The sequence below is a fragment of the Gopherus flavomarginatus genome, chromosome 3, assembly GCF_025201925.1.
Source record: "Gopherus flavomarginatus isolate rGopFla2 chromosome 3, rGopFla2.mat.asm, whole genome shotgun sequence".
In the NCBI taxonomy this organism is placed as follows: domain Eukaryota; kingdom Metazoa; phylum Chordata; order Testudines; family Testudinidae; genus Gopherus; species Gopherus flavomarginatus.
In genome coordinates, this window is record NC_066619.1 from 126,799,509 (window position 1) to 126,817,137 (window position 17,629).

Genomic DNA, 17,629 nt, shown 5'->3' on the forward strand with positions numbered 1-17,629 from the left:
CTAGAGTGCCTCCTGTAACAGCTGCATGACAGCTACACCTCCCTGGGCTACTTCCCCATGGCCTCCTCCAAACACCTTCTTTATCCTCACCACAGGATCTTCCTCCTGGTGTCTGGTAACGCTTGTACTCCTTAGTCCTCTAGCAGCACACCCTCCCTCTCTCACTCTCAGCTCCTCGCGCCTCTTGCTCCCAGCTCCTCACACGCACACTGCAAACTGAACTGAGCTCCTCTTTAAACCCAGGTGTCCTGATTAGCCTGCCTTGATTGGCTGCAGGTGTTCTAATCAGCCTGTCTGCCTTAATTGGTTCTAGCAGGTTCCTGATTATTCTCGTGCAGCTCCTGCTCTGGTCACTCAGAGAACAGAAAACTACTCTTCCAGTGACCAGCATATTTGCCCTCTACCAGACTCCTGTACCCCACTGGTCTGGGTCTGTCACACCCCTAAGAATAGTTTCTTCTGTATTGATCCACTTTTAGGAGTGTGCCAGTACCTTGCTGCCTTTTCAGGTAGTTTTTAGGTTAAACAAACTAGTTCCTTCCATCTCTCCTAGTAGATACTCAAGACTCATTTTGCTTGCTCTTCTTTGAACCGCCTCTTTTTTGATTTTTTTTTAAACCATGGCAAATACCAACATTTTGACACTTCATTTCCTGTGAAACAAATTTTTTTTGGTGGGGGATGGGGAAACTTGTTTGGGGTCAATCAAAACATTTTGTTTCAAGAAAATCTAATCCCCAAGGGGTCCAGGACCATGGCCCGAGGCTCCTAGGCTGATTTCGACATTTTAAAACGTGTATAATATACAAGTGCCAGAGCAGCTGAGTGGGGAGTAGGTCTGGGCTCAGTCCACCTGGTGCAGACCCACAGCCAATTGTTACTGTCTTCGAGAAGGCGGAAATCAGGCTGGGGATCGTCCCTCATTAGGCTGTTTGGAGTGGGAGGGGTGATGCATATATCACCTTAGGCACAAGAAGTTCACATGAGACAGACACAAAACAGGCTCCCACCAGCTTCCCACTTCTGCCTAGTCAGCAAGCAGAATTTGGCTCTGATCGCGTGTTAAGGGGTATGCGCTGGCTTTGCTGCCCAGGTTACTGTGTGTTAGAGACAACATCGTCCTAGTGCCTTGCCCTTACCGCAGCCCTCTGGGGAAGAATCTGAAAGATCTCTTGGCCTTTCTGCTTCATGAACCTGCAGAAAGCAAGTAGGGGCTGTGCTGTTTGTAGCACAGAGCCAGGAAGGTCTGCGGCAGCATCCGCCACCATCTTCATTTGTCTCAGTGACTGGAAATTTGAAGAGTGTGGCAGTAGGACTGATTCTGATTTTAGAGAAGAGGAGCATATGGTTGGGTATGTTGCAGAATCAGAAACCGCATGCAGATACATGACAGCTGTTGGGTGTCTTGTATAAATCAGATCCTGTAGGCAGAATCTGTCACCGGGCAGTACTGCAGGCAAATAAAGAGCAGCTCTCTCTGGCTACCCTGAGAAATCAGCCACCACGGATGTGGGCAGGTCAGGTGCATGCATGGCCACAAAGACTCACTCCTGAACACCCCTGCCTGCACTGGGACTTGGAAGCAGGGACACATTAAGGCAGAGGCAGCCTGAGGCTCCAACTCCTGGAATCAAGTGATGACCTCTGAATTCCAGTATTAATTTAAAAAAATGTTTCTAGCCCTGATGGTTAGTAAGAAGAGCTTGAAACTTGGGCCTGAGTCTGCAGAGAGCCTGAGACAATTGCTCTGAGAGACAGAACTGCCCCGGTAATCTCAAAGGATTATTTGTTTTGAAATCCACTGCTCTTGGGACCCCTGCTGATCCCCCTCTAGTCGAGGAGTGGGGTTACTGTTGAAAATATGGCCCCAGCTGTCTATAACCCTTTTGAAAGAGGGACTTAGGCTCTGAAATCATTAGTGGCTAGCTCCACTTGGCCAGCCCACCAGTTCCTCAAAACTCCTTTTCATTTCTCCCCACCTCCCCCATTTGAGGAACACCTCAACCCTCTCCAAAATCCCATCCCATTGATTCTGAAGCATCCCTAAAGGGTCATCGACTTTGGGTTAGACTAGGAAAATCTTCCCAAGTGTTCTCTCCCTGATGCTCAGGGGCAGTCTTCAAAAGCAGGGCTTTCAGCAATATTGCTTGAGGTATGTCAAACCCCTTCCCCCACCCCGCAACCCCTGTGGTTTTCATAGTCTGACCCTTCAGATCTGAGTCTGTTTGAGTTCCCCAGTGTAGAGCTGGGCAGGAAGATTTTCACATCCTGAATTGTGATGAAAAGTCAGAATCTCACATTTTCCCACCTGTCAAACCTCCCATTTTTTTAATAATTCAGCTCATTCAAAACATTTAATTTAAATTTAGATTTAAAAAAATATCACCATAAATTTCTAACCAAAAAGTGTTTCTGAAGTAGAATTTTTCATTCTGAAAATGTCGACACAAGTCGTGTGGACAATTTCAAAACTTCTTTTCTCCAGACAATTTTTCAAGATGAGCAAGTCATCAAAACTGGCCCTTGCAGTGAATGGCTTCAGTTTGGACAAATTGGTATTTTCCGATTAAAAAAAACATTTTGCTGAAAAATTCCTGCCAGGCTCTACAAAAGTGTATGATACCATGTGCAACATGTTCTCTGGCTCTCAACGCACTCACCCCCGTCCACCTCCCCACACCGGAGTGTGACAGACACACGATGGTTTGTCTTTATCGCTGTGGCAAACTGGATATTTTTAGTAAATGGCGGTGCTACCCTAGTGCGGCAATAGTTCTAATCTGTCTACTGTTCCCTGTGTATGTCCACTTTCTATCAGGCTTTATCTCCCCAACTATCACACTGAAAAAACTTCTAAGCATATTGCATGCAGCCTTTAGTGCATCCCAGTGTGAACCAGCCCTTTGAAATGGGATCAGGAGATGGATTATTGTGGGCATGCAGATAAGAGACAGTTCATTTCCTACCTCTGCGTGCTGGCCAGGGCTGAGCTGCCGTTTGCACTGGTAACACTTCAGACAAAGGGGATGATAGTCTTTGCCTAGAGAACGCTTCCTCTCAGCTGTTAAGAGAAGAAAACGGTATGAGTAATTATACTCCAAGCACCTCATTAATAGTGGAACATATGTGAAATGGGTCTTTGATCCGTGGAATTACTTGCCAAGGAAGAGGGAAGAATGAGACTCTTTTTCTCAAATCAAAGCCGGGGTAGTATCTTTAATACAGGGACAATTTGGCTTTTTTCTGTGAGTTGGTTTCAACAGCACTGCTGTGGCTTTGCCTTTTTGAAGTTTACTCTTTCTAAACTTTACAGGTTGGAAATTTCACGCCTCACCAGGACGAAAATTGCCTTTCTTCTTCGCTTCAGTCAAGTGTAGGGTTTGGGCAGGGTTTTTTTGTTTTTTTTTATCTTTGGCAGGATTTCTGTCCCAGGTCACACATTGTTCAGTGTAGATGCTTTCTTGGTTTGTGTTTGAGCTAAGAATAAAAAGGCACACAGGGAGATACATCATGCAGTCAGCTTGGTACCTAGTTGTCTTCTTATTATTTAGAATTTTACTCTGAGGCAATTATGTATTCAATCTTGTGACATAATACTGCTAAAGGGAGAGGGCAGCACTTATTAGCTCCCCGGGCAGAATATGATCAAACTCAGAGATAACACCTGACAGCTCAGGATCAGGCTGAATGCATGGCTTGATGCAAACATTCTTGTGGGAGTGGATCAAGACAATCAGGACAACCCTATAGCCACATACTTCATTTCAGGAAACATACAAACGCATTTTATTTATCTTCCCTGCGGAGCTGTCAGACAATTATTGGGCATTTATTTCCCTGGTATATTTTCCCTGTAGAGGGGCTTTGATCCTGGTACATTATAGTCGTCTGTATAAGACCACAGGGATACTAGCCAATAATAATAATAATAATAATCTTACATTTGTAAGGCACCCTTTTATCCCTGTGTATCTCACTGGACTATGTAAACTGTGTTTCTCCCCATTTCTGAAGTTCTTCCCACTCCAGAAATTTAGCCAGCTCTGGGGTGGAATACAGCATCTGTTTAACAGCACACAGTAACCTTACACAACACAGGAAGAAGACTGAAACGGCAGCGGGAAGTTAGATGGGCAGAATATTTGAGCTGGATTTAAATCAGGACACCAGGGTAAACATCTCTACCCCTGTGAAAAGGGCGATAAGAGCTTTACTCATCACAAGCACTGAGGTTTTCCCTTTAAGAAATCGTTCAGTGAGTGGTTTCTCTAGCAACACAATGGGGAAGTAGTTCGGTACTGATCCAGTCTCCAGTTCTGCACTTGACAGCACTTTCTGCGCAGTCAGTTTCCCCTGGTGTGTACTGTATGTGTGTGTTTCGCACACCAAGCGGGGGAATGTGATTCTAAACCCACAAACGTTAGCAGGGAACTCAAGGGCAAGACTTAGAACAACGTTTACATCTTTTTTAAAAAACTGGCTGGATTTCAAGTTACCGATGTCCCTTTAATGTCACAGGATAGATTCTTCCCTCTCTTACAGAGCAGTACTAGTGACTCCAGTGAAGTCTAGGAGGAAAATTGCAGCTTCAGATCCAAATTCCCTCTAACTCTGGAAAAGGCTGGACTCTGATCCAAACCCCAGGGCTCAGGTATGTTGGGCCAAAGCTGGAATCTGGATGGGACCAGAATGACAGCTTGAATTTGGTGAAATGTGGGTTCTAGATCTGAACCTGGTGACATGGACCCATATCCAGCCAAAACCTGAAGTAACTCTGTTTCAGGGCAGCTGGGTGCTAGGTTGAGTGCTGGCTAGGGAGTTTTATGGGCCAACACAGGGGCAGAATTTCTACAGGGCAGTAAGAATGCCCCGGCACATCCCATTCCTCTGGCATGTCCTGCCCACTTTCCTCCAGCATGCCCCTGCCCAACCCTGGATCACCCCATGCAGCAGGGCTCCTGTGGAGGCCGCACTGTGCTGGTAATGATGAACTGGGCCCCTGGAGTTTAACTGAGCCAGGTAGGGCTTGGAATTATTCAGAGGCTCACAAGTATGGGGGCTAACCTGGAGGCCTAAGGCCCAGGTGAAGTTTGGCACCAGCCATTTAAGAGTAGAACCTGCAACAGAGCTGCAGCCAGATGACAACAGAGGCCACAAGCGGTGCCCAGTCATGATATTGATCCCATTGGCAGCCCCTGTAAGCTCTTTCTTGCGGTGGTGTGTCAACTCAACAGGATTGGTGCAGATTGGGGCTTAACAAGAGGACCCCCGCCTGTGTCTCTCTCCCTCCAATCCCCAAGTGAGTTCCACCAGCTGGGACTCTGGTTCTAGGTTCCCACAGCACAGCTGATTTCCGTCATTCTGGCTCTCATATTTCCTGAGCACTGGCATTGGAAGTGGCTGTGACAGGTGCAGAAACCCACCCCTACCAATATGGGAAGGGCAGTATTTCTAACCTTGCAGATTTGCCTGTGACAGCCACATGGTCAGTAGCGGGTATACCCGTTCTGGAGCACTTCTGATTTCCCTTGTAGTAATATCCCACAGTCACCTTTGTAATAGCCTGCAGTCACCCATACCTATAGTACCATAATCAAACGTGGCATGGGTTCCAATCCCCACTTTAACTGCTTCCCATTAAAACAGAAGCTACAGGATTCATCAGGCTCAAATTGCTTGGTTCAGAAAGGACTGTGCATTGTAAGTCATTGCAAGCCGACAACCCCGCTCTACCAGCAGTGGCTATCTTTGGAGACAGATGGACAGGGGCATACATATTTGAATTAGTGTACTACCAACAAAGAGAGGTGGTGTTGGCTAATGGGTACCATGCCAGACTGGGATTCAGCAAACCAGGCTTCTATTCCAGGTTACCTTTGACAAGTTGCATCACTCCTCTGTGCCTCAGTTTCCTCATCTGTATAATGGGGATAATGATACTACTTTTGTAAAGCGCTTTGAGATCTCCTGATGAAAAATGTAATAAATATCTCGGTAGTAATAGTATTAATTAGCACAGACCTCTCTGGAAATAGGCAGATTCTGAGCAACCATTTTGAGCAAAGTACAAATGCACACATGACCTAGGAAGAAGGGAAAGGATCCCCCTCCCCACTTTGTGTAGTGCTGGTTGAAGCAGCTTTCATGAATCAGATTGTACATCGCGGGCTGGTTGGCAGAAGAGATCCTAAAGCAGGATTTTTAGATGCAACCCACAGGGATGAGCAAGATGAGATGGCCCTTCAGGCTCCTCTTCATTTTAAACATTCATATTGTGACTAATGCATGTCATCCCTTCAGCCACTGAATCCCATTTACTGGCCTGAATTCTCCTTTTGCTGACTTTGCTGTCACATCAGACTTTTTCAGAATCCCATTTACTGGCCTGAATTCTCCATTTGCTGACTTTGCTGTCACATCAGACTTTTTCAGAGCAGTGGAACAGAATCCTGTCACTTTGCAGCACAAGGGCACGCTGCTGGAAAGCAACGCCTTGCCTGCCTGACGCAAACCCCAGGAGAAAAGAGGTGCATGCATTATTATGCCATAATAATATGGTCGACAAACCTCCAGCAAGTCAGATGCCCTCAACTGTTGTCTCTGCTGCTATCGCCGGCCAAAGAGGTGGAAGAGCATTTGGCCAAATGTGAAATAAACAGATGTTTCCTGACAAAATGTTTAAAAATTAATCAATATTTCAGTGGGATGGCCATTAAAGCCAAGCTGTCATGGAAGTTAAGGACTTCAAGAGTACAGACCAGACCTCCCCTGCTCCTTTCTTGGGACTATGCAGTGGAATTTCAGCAGGTCTTTTCATTCCCCGTCCCCTCACTTCCCCCACATAAAGTGCATACATTCTTGCCCCAAAGCAAGAGGAAAAATTCAAGCCTGCCTACCAAGATCCAATTAACTTCACAAGGGTGTCTCCTCCTGGGCAGCCACCGAACTCTCCTGTAATGACACCAGGCAAAAGTGGTCACTTGGTAAACCTCACCAAGTCACTTTGTTTAGGTTCCATTGTGCACAGCTGTGATTATGCAATTGTCTGTGAGTGATTGCAGTGAAACTACTGGTGCAAACTATAGAAGCATCAGTTTTTACTACAGTGGATCAGGTCCAGGGTGGATAAAAATCAATGATTTAAAAATATATGGATATTTATTTAAATCGGATTTTTTTATTTACATTGGATTTTTTTGATAAAATGCTTTTTGAGGAAAAAATCTATCTAAAGATAGTTTTAATTAACTTACTTTGTAGCTCAAAGATATCTCATCATTGAATAGGGATTATAAATTCTAATTCTATAGTATGAGACAATATAATCATGTAATGTTTAAGAAAAGTTTTGTAAATGAGTTCCAATAGTTTATAGATTAGGGACCCAATTTTATGGGGTTCCAGGGTCTTCTGTATAGATTATTTAGATTAATCTTTCTATGTACCCAATGGGACTCAGTGCTGAGTCTAGAAGATACCATCAGAAATGTTTAGTTTTGCAGATCTCACTGTGGATTTGTCTCCAGAGATAACATGCTTGTTAACAGCAAAAATGTTTTTAACTAAATAAATAATATATTGAGGTGAGAAATAACAGACCTCAACCCTATTGTCCTTCTGCAAATTTGTGTACCCAGAGTCAATCCCTTACCTCTCTCTAAATATGCAACGTTTCAAGAAGTTCAATGAATAGAAGATTGTTGGGGGCGGACTAGATCTGGACAAGGAGGAGAAGTCTGGAGATACATATGAGAAGGGAGGGACAGACAGTAGAAACAAAAGTGAAACTGTTTGAGCAGCATATTCCGGAAGTCTTGTGGTCTTCCTGAGTGTAGCCTTCATTGATTTGAGATCCACCATACCATTCTCTCACTAGAAGAGAGAAGCTATAATGGCAGCAGGACATAAAAGAGACCCAGCCTAGGGATATTTTAATGAAATTCCTCTACCTGTGGGTGAGACAGGCAAGCATGCAAAATGCAAACAGTGCAACAAAGAAATGCAAGGCCTGGTTGCCCAAATGAAACAACATCATGAGAAGTGTCCCTTCTTAGGAAGAAGCTGCATTGTAGATGATGAAGGAACATGTCTGAACATGCAGGATCTTTAGGTTAGTAAACTTTGTCATTTCATACTTCTTTCTTAAGGACTGCCTGTCTTCCTTCTGGACTATTCTTGAATTCTCATGTTTGAGCAAAAAATATAGTTGTTACTATGGTACTAGCATTTTAGATGCAGTTGTGATAAAAAATAAACAGCTGAAATAGGCAGATCTTCCTTTTACAATTTCACCTTTAAAGTAGTACTGAGTGTCAGCGAACGCAATGAGTAATACTAAATGAGCAGTATGGTAATAATAATAATTAAATAACTGTGTTGACTTATTTTGTTTAGGGGAATCCATCTTCAACATACAGGATTCTGAAGACTATCTACCTTCAAAATCACCATCATTTTCTATAGTTTCAGAGTTACCTGCTAGTGATAGTGTTTCAATCACATCATGGATATCACATGTGACAAAAAGAGGAAAAAACCCTCCATCGTCCAGAAACAGCCATAGATAAGTTTGTGATAAGAACCAGCAGATTACAAAAAGAGGTAATTGATGAAAAATTTGTCCAGTTTGTTTATGCAACAAACTCTCCTTTCTGTATGATTGAGAATCCCCACTTCATTAACATAGTTCAATCATGAAGACCAGGATACAGTCCACACAACAGAGCAGATGTCGCAGGCAAATTGCTGGATAAAGTGTATGAAAGAGAAACTGAGCAGTGTGCAAAAGGTCTTGAGGGTGAAATTGTTAACCTGAGTCTTGATGGGTGGAGTAATGTCCACAATGATCCTGTTGTATGTGTTTGTGTGACAACAGAAGAAGGGAATGTCTTCCTTACAGAAAGAGTTGATACATCAGGAAATGCACACACAGTAGAATACTTACAAGTAGCAGTAAAAGCTACAACAAACTGAAAAAGAAATTCAAATATCTAGTACGCAGCTTGGTCACAGACAATGCTGCAAATGTATCCAAGATGAGAAGAAATTATGTAGGGGGCAGTGAAGAGTCCCAAGCTAAAAACATACGGTTGCAGTGCTCATTTGATGCACCTCCTAGACAGACTTCAGTGTTCCAGAAATAAAGGCTAATGTTGTTCAAATTGCAAAATACACCCGTAACAGCCACCTTGCAGAAGCTGCTCTGAAAAAAGTGGGAGGAGCCAAGCTAACTCTCCCACAAAACGGGCGATGAAACTCAGTAGCGGACTGTTTTGAGCACTATATCAAGAACTTGCCTAATCTGATGACAGCTTGGCTGTGACAGTACCATCTTTTTGTTCACAATTTTGATCACAAAGTTCTGAACATTGGGCTTAAGAGAAATGTTGAACACATGCTAAGTCCCCTGAAGCCTGTTTCTGTAGCCTTGAACAAAATGCAGGGAAATAGCTGTTCTATTGCTGATGCTGTTTAGATTTGGGAGGAACTGAGTCAGATCTTAAAAAGAGAAATATGCTATGACAGAGTTAAATTACAACCATTAAAAAAACAAATGGGACAAGCACTATCTCCAGCTCATTTTCTTCCAAATATTCTCAATACTCGGTACCAGGGTCAAACCTTTACTGCTGAAGAGGAGGAGTTGGCTATGACATGGACATCCAGCAATCATCGCTCCATAGTGCCAACTATAATAAACTTCAGAGCTAAGGGTGAACCGTTCAAGAAATATATGTTTGCTGATGATGTTTTAAAGAGAGTCACACCAGTGAACTGGTGGAAGTCACTTAAGCACTTGGATTCAGAGACTGTTCAAGTGATCATCTCACTTTTAACAGCAGTAGCTTCTTCTGCCGGTGTAGAAAGAACATTTTCTGACTTTGGACTAATTCATTCCAAATTGAGAAATCGTTTGGAACCTGAAAAAGCAGGAAAGCTTGTTTTTCTTTTCCAGATTATGAACAAACAGGAAAATGAAAGTGAAGATGACTGAGTTATCTGCAGAAGCCAATATTTAAAGTTTCTCATGTTGACCTGGCTGACATAGTTGATTTAATTTGGGAGGTTTTTTTTAAATATTTCATTTAACTATTTTAGTAAAAAACAATTTTAACAAAAACAAACCTGATTTTAAAAAACTTGAATGTCTTAACTAAATTCAAAAATTCATATGCTTGTTTTGTAAAAATATGTTTGCTGTTGAAGGAAAAAAATCCAGAATACATAAGTGTTTTATTTAACTAAAACAATTTAAATATCTCTCTGATGATATTCTTCTCCTAATATAGCATGACAAGAAAATCCTCCAAATATTAATGATTTTCCTGATGAACTGGAGATAGTTCACCTCCCAGTGACTTCATAAATATCTGCTTCAATTACCTTTGGTAAATGAAATAACCAAACAATCATTGACTTTCTGATATAGCTATAAAACTAATCTGAAAAGTTTTCAGAATAAATCACTTTAATAATATATAGTGTGTACCTTCTAAAAATGAAACGTACATCTATCTCTGAGTTGTGAAGAATATGTATTAAGGTTATAACAACCAACAAGAAAGCACTTTTATGTAGAAATCCATGATTAAATCAAGTCTTTCTGACTAGTGATTTAAATCGTGTATCAATTTGGTTTAAATCAAATCCACCCTGATCAGGTCATTGGTGGAATCGTGCACTGAGAGGAGGAATGGTCCTCTAGGAGTTGATAGTCCTGGGTTCACTGCTCTGGCACAGGCTTCCTGGGTAACCTTGGGCAAGTTACTTGGCCTTTGTGTGTTTTGTTTCCCCACGTGTAAAACCAGGATAATAACATGTCTTGCCCTCACTGGGATGTTGGGAAGATAACTATATTAAAGATTGTGAAGCGCTTTGAAATCCACTGATGAAAAGCATCATATAAGAGCTAAGTGTTGTTAGTTTAATAGAATGAGTGGGCAATATGTGACGCTTTGGAGAAAGATGGAAAAATCCCCAATTGAAGTGCATCTAGTCACCGGTGCAATTGGGGGCCCCAGTTCAGCCAAGTGTTTAAGCGCATCTCTAACTTCAATCGCATGACTTCAGTGGGCCTGCTCACATGCTTAAATAGCTGTTTGAATTGGCGCCTGACAGCTGCCTGTAGCAAACACATTAAGCATATGATTCGATTAGCCAGATCATGACATAGCAAGCCGTTAGACCAGGATGAACAATGTTGAAATTTCAATTAAATATTTCACTGAAATTTTGATGAGGAAATAGGAAAAAATTCTCACTGTATTTCCGGCCCATCTTTCAACTGTCTCTAATAACTATAAATGTCGCTTATCCTGAAATTATCCATCCTTTTTAAAAGCCCACAACTTATTTGACAGAGTTGAGTGAATAAATGACACTAAATAATTTTGTCATCCTTATTTCTGGGAACAAATTTTCTGTGAACGGATCATGAAATGCTCCCAAATGTCTTCAGTAAATAATTCTCAGTCTGCAGATTGTTCGCAATAAACTACTCACCAGTGTTTTGGTTAGTTATGTAAATGACGTGGCATTGTTTCCATCCCCTGATTTGACAGCACATTTAGCTAATAACACAATGTGAAGGGGGAATTTTCATTGAATTCACTGTCTCAGTTTTGCTCTCAATGAGTGTTTGAGCAGCCAAGCTTCACATTCGATTTTCACCAGCGTTCTCACTCACTGAGCTCAAATGCACACGTGTTAATGGAAAGGGAACATAAAAGGGCCATGAACATATGAAAGCCACATGTGATTTGGAATTCCAATAAAGATGTGTGGCACCTCCCCCTCTATTCCCCACCACCACCCACCAATATTTGCTTAGCTCTAGTGTTTGACTCCATTTCACTGTATAGTATTTGAGAGAAACAATATCAGAATTTTACAGCTTAATGCACCTCCTGACAGCTGTGAAACAAACTGCTCTGAGTTCTTTATTCCTCTGCCGTTTGAGTCACTTGCCATCTCCTCAGCTTCGAGCAATTTATGGGAGGGCCTAACTGTGGAAAAACCAGTCAAAGCACAGAGCATGGGGAAGACTGACTATATAAGGCATTCAGAATCGAGTACTTTGCTTCCGACCTTCTATCTAGTTACGTTCACGGACCGTTTTCATCTATAGAGCAATGTGACTATAATAACCTTCTTGTTTCACACCCCTCTATTAGAACCTTCTGGTCTCCATTGATGTGCATAAAAAAGGAGAGGCCAAGTCTGATCTTAAGAAATGGGATCATCATGAGACAATGGTAAAAATGCCAGAAAGAGGGATTCTAGCATGAACAAGGATCTCGATGAGAATAAGGAAACCAGCAATATCCCTAAAGCTTCTGTGTGTCTCTGCAGCCCTGTAGAATTCCTTCCCCAAAGCCTGCAATAGCTTCCTGCAATAGACTAAAGAAACAGTACCTGTATCCTCACGGGAACCAAAATAATTACTAGGCAAATAGATTTCTCATACAGTTACTACCGTCCACACATCCAGTGGCTCATAATTGTACCTTGCATACCGCTTGTGAAGCTTAGCAGGACACCATGAAAATTAGGTCATTTCTCAGCCCTTTAAGAAGACAGATTATTATTTGCTGCTAATTGAGGCACATAATAAAAACCATCTTGAGAATCTATATTTGCCTTCACAGGTTTAAGCAGAGCTAGCTGGAAAGATTTTTTTGCTAAAAATCGCTTTTTGACCACATTTATTTATTCATTCATTTATTGTTTTGGTGAAAATTGTTTATTTTGATTAAACATTTCAGGTGTTTCAATGAAAAACTGGAATCCAAAACCTGAACATTTGTCAGCAAAATATTTCTGGTTTTGATTTGGATTTCAGTGAAGATTTTCCATTTTTGGTTTTGAAAAACTAAAAAGTGTTTCATGAAAACACTGAATGTTTGTTGCTTTTGGGTGCTGGTTTTTCATTTTAAAAAAAATGAAATACTTTCATGGGAAATTGGGTGGTAGGGGGAGAGAATGGACATTTTCTCTACATTTTGTGCAAAAACCAAATGGCATTTTCCATCCAGGTGAAGTTGTAACATTCTGCAGTGAGATTTGTTAACAGTGGCAGCTTCATGCTCTGAAACAGCCTAATTTAAATGAGTTGTCAATGAAAGTGCCCCTCACCCTCCATTTTCCAGAGACCAATTTCTTGCTAGGCAAGGCTGCTTTTTAAACACTCTGCCTCCATGGTTCCCCCTAACCTGTATGTAACCATATTCCAGACTGATCCACGGCAGCCTTTCTGCTTGCTGGCTGAAATGTTCACTTCAGGGTAGGGTTAAAGCTTGGGGCTGTTAACTTCAGTGAGGCTAGACTGTGGACTATCTGAACTTGTATACACAGGAGAAAGTGACTGTCTAGAATAACTATTCCACTCTAGCTAGTCCAGAATAAGTCCCATGTGAACGCCTTATCCTGTATAAAAGTGACCATGGAGACAAAGTAATTATTCTGGAATAGCATCACTTTGATTGTGGAACAGAGCGCCCACATGAGGGAGTTACTCCAGAATCGGTAAATTATATCAGAACAGCTATGGCAGAATGGTGAATCTGGAATAGCCATGCAGGTCAATTTCCCCCATATAGACAAGGCCCTGGAGCTTTATGCACCATGCAAGTTTTGGTACTTGTAGACTACACAAATAGTCCCCTTTGGGGTTTATTTGCAAGATCTGACATGAGATCAAGCCATGCAGCATTGCTTCATGCTTCAGCTTCTACTTCACTTGCTTTGTAATCACCAGTGCATTGCGGGCTGAATCTAGTGGGCAAAGTTATTTTGGTAGGACCAGGAATTGACAAGTGGAAGAAGATGGAAAGTGAAGGTATGAGTATATGCTGATATGTACGTTCTAGAAACCTGCAACACGAGCATCTCTCAGCTGGACAGCTGTGAGATGGGGAGATCCATTTTCTTCCTTTAGAAGACAATTCAGAATGATTATTCCCCCTCTAGGAGCTCTAATGAACCCTCCCTGCATGTGATGATTCACTATCAATATACCTTTGAACTCAGGGTTCCATTTTCCTACAGCAATTACAGAACTGGCCTTGCTTTGTCCCAAGGACTCCGCCATCACTCGCAACTCTATCTACAAGCTGTGTTGCTGGGCTCCATAATGTGACTGCAGCACCTAAGAAAGCACCCTGGTGCAAGCCGTGGCAGAGGGGACCAAACTGTAGCAGGAGAATGGAGGATCTTCCATAGAAAACGTCACTCTCCTCTTCCTCCCAAACCAGACTGCAAATATAGCCTTGTGTAGAAATCATGCATTGCAGCCTGTTTTTCCTCCCAGAAACTACACGTTTCCCTGAAACACTGGTGCTTGGGGTTTTATTCACAAGATGGCCAGGAAGAAACTAGTAATGAAAGACATAGCAGAAGATCCTCAGCTTGTGTAATATCAGCACAGGTCTATTAACTAGAATGAAGCTACGCAGATTTACCCACCAGCTGAGGATCTGGTCCATCCAGCCTCTAAACAAATGAGCAGAACTCATTTTAACTCATGGTGAAGTGGCTCTAAAGAGTAGAGAATGCATACAGTCTGGCTTCAAATGCTTCTGAGGCACCACTCCAACACCAAATGGATGATGCTACAGGGAAGTTCAGAATGCCAAGAGGTATCATCAGATCCTTTCTTCTGATGCCAGTAGGTAGCCCACATGCAACAATCATCTCATTTTTTGTTTGTTCTCATATCTTAAGATAAGAATAATTAAACAAACTCCGTCCTGTTAGCAAAATCATCATGGAGGGTACAGACATTGCTTCAGCACAGTGTAGGCATTGTGCAGCATGGTACGTTGCGAAAACACAATAACGTGGCAGTCATGAAGCATTATACTGGAATTCATTCCAATGACTTGGGTTGATTTTAATGGGATCCATGTAGCTAAAATTCCATACAATAAATTGCAAATGGTTACCTCCATCTTTTTCTGGCACTTGTCAATATACAGCAGTTTTACCCTGTAAATCCATTAAATCTCAGTTTCTGTTTGACTCTTGAGGACTAAGGTTCCAATAATTAATTTTTGTATCAAGCAGAAAGCTATAATAATTGCAAGAACCTCCATGTTTATTCCAAGGAGTTTGGTGGCACCTTAAAGACTAACAGATTTATTTAGGCATAAGCTTTTGTGGGTAAAAAACCACTTTGCCCACGAAAGCTTATACTTAAATAAATCTGTTAGTCTTTAAGGTGCCACCGGACTCCTCGTTGTTTTTGTGGATACAAACTAACACGGCTACCCCTCTGATACTTGTGTTTATTCCGTATTACTGTTAGCCAATTGTATACAAGCAGCCTGATTTCACTTACACTTACGTAAATCAGGACTAACTCCACTGATGGCGGTAGGGTTCCAGATCAGAACTGGCCCAGGGTATGTATACTGGTTTTGTTAATGGCTGATACTTTATTCTAATATACAGCCCACTTGGAGATATGCAGGCATCTCTTAGTAACCCTAACCCTTTGCCAGGAAAGCCCTGCTGTTGTAGAAGTACGTCCACTAAGACCGATGGACGGTTAAGCACATGTCCATTATTTTCTTAAATAGGTGCAATGAATGCAACATTTATTGTTGTTCTTTGTATTGCGATACTGCCTAGCAACCCAGCCATGGCCCCCATGGTGCTAGGAGCTGTACAAACACAGAGCAAAAAGACAGGGCCTGCTCCAAGCAGTTCACCCCTCTGTTGTCTCATTCTCATATTGTACAGCCAGGCTGATGGAAGGGCTCAAGGAAGTAATGAGACAGCATTAGTCATGTACCAATCCTCTACCATGATAGGTTGTTGCAGATTATGGTAACCCTCTTGGAGAAGAAGCCTCTGTATTATCTGCTGTGCTGTGTTCATCCATCTCAGCAACTTCTCATTTCATCATCCCCCTTGGTCCCTCAGACAGCCTGCTAGTCCAGAACTTGCTAGAGGAGAAATAGCATTGATGTGGGACTGGATTAGTCTTACAGTAGAGATAAGATATCTAGTTACAAAGGAAGAGACCTAGTGGCTAGAGCCCTGCATTGGGACCCAGGAGACCTGGGTTCTGTTCCTGGCTCCTCTCATAACTTTCCTACTCAGATCTGAACCTTAGAGTTCAGAACATGAGAAGCTAGCATGAAACCTCCAAACTTAATTACCAACTTGGATCTGATATCGCTGCCACCAGCCAGAAAAATTCCAGTGTCTGGCTCACTCTGGTCTCCCCAAAACCTTCCCTGGGGAACCCCCAAGACTCAGATGCCCTGAGTCTCACCACAAAGGGAAATAACCCACTTCCCTTCTCCCTCTTCCCCTCCAGGTGTTCCCTCCCTGGGTTCCTGGAGAGATATACAGATTCAAGCTCCATGAATCTAAACAAAGGGATTCCACCCTCTTTACCTCCTTCCAGATTTCCCCGCCCTGGGTACTCTGGGAGATTCCCTGCTTCAAGTCCTTGAAACACAAGTATCGAGAGATCTAATCTCTCTCCCCCCTCACCCAGAGGGTATGCAAAGTCAGGCTTAGTAAATCTAACACAAAGAGATTTTCCCCCTCCCTTCGTTTCTTAGCCTTAACCAGCGAAAAACACTTAAACAGGTCTTAAAAAGAAAGCTTTATATAAAAAAAAGAAAAAGACATAAAATTGGTCTCTGTATCAAGGTGACAATATACAGGGTTAATTGCTTAAAAGAAAAAATGAATAAACAGCCTTATCCAAACAGAATACAATTTAACACATTCCAGCAACTACACACATGTAAATACAAAAAAACAATATAAACCTATTGTCTTACTATCCTTGTACTTACAACTTGGAAACAGAAGATTAGAAAGCCTGGAGATAGAAAGATCACTCTCAGAGCCGAGAGGGTCACCGAACCAAGACAAAGAACAAAGAACTCACACCCAAAGTTCCCTCCACCCAGATTTGAAAAAGTCTTTTTCCTGATTGGTCCTCTGGTCAGGTGTTTGGTTCCCTTTGTTAACCCTTTACAGGTAAAAGAACATTAACCCTTAGCTATCTGTTTATGACAGCTCCGTCACTAGCCTCCTGTATGATCATAGGCAAGTTGTCTGCCCCCTATGCCTCAGTATACCCATCTGTGAAATGGATATAACACCACTGACCTCCTTTGTAAAGTTCTCTCCAAGAGCTAGGTTTTATTCTTACCAGCTAACCTGCTAGATGACCTTAGGCAAGTCACTTCTGTCTGTGTGCTTCTGTTTCCCCTTGTCTGTCTTCTCCATTTGGACTATAGGCTCTTCAAGGCAGAGACTGTCTCTTGCTGTGTGTCTGTACAGCTCCTAGCATGTTCAGGCCCATAGCCACTACAGTACAAATAATAATCCTGTGTGGTAAACAGGGGCATTGTTTTCCTGCTGTCACTTTTGAGACACTCTCCACACCTCCAGGGGGCTTTGTACGTAGGGAAGGTGACGGAAGACTCGGAGAACAGCAGGACAGAGCAGAATTCGACTAGGAGCTAGAGAATCTGGTTTCCTGGAGGGTGTCCTAGTCATCAAGCAAAGGTCCAGGGGTTTTCTAAGACACAGATCAAGGAGTGGGCCTAGGTGACTTATACAAATCAGAGTAATAAGGAAACTGATTCCTTCAAGGCCTATG

The 17,629-nt window shown here is 42.4% G+C and overlaps 1 protein-coding gene across 2 annotated transcripts in view; it reads right to left on the bottom strand.

Moving 5' to 3' along the window:
• Positions 1-17,629, bottom strand: part of LOC127046343 (cysteine-rich protein 1-like) — a 58,634-nt gene that overhangs the window by 19,554 nt on the left and 21,451 nt on the right. For both annotated transcript variants that reach the window (XM_050943253.1, XM_050943254.1), the window contains exon 2: positions 2,967-3,061. In XM_050943253.1, coding sequence (XP_050799210.1) covers positions 2,967-3,061 — 95 coding nt within the window. The remainder of the gene's footprint in view (positions 1-2,966; positions 3,062-17,629) is intronic.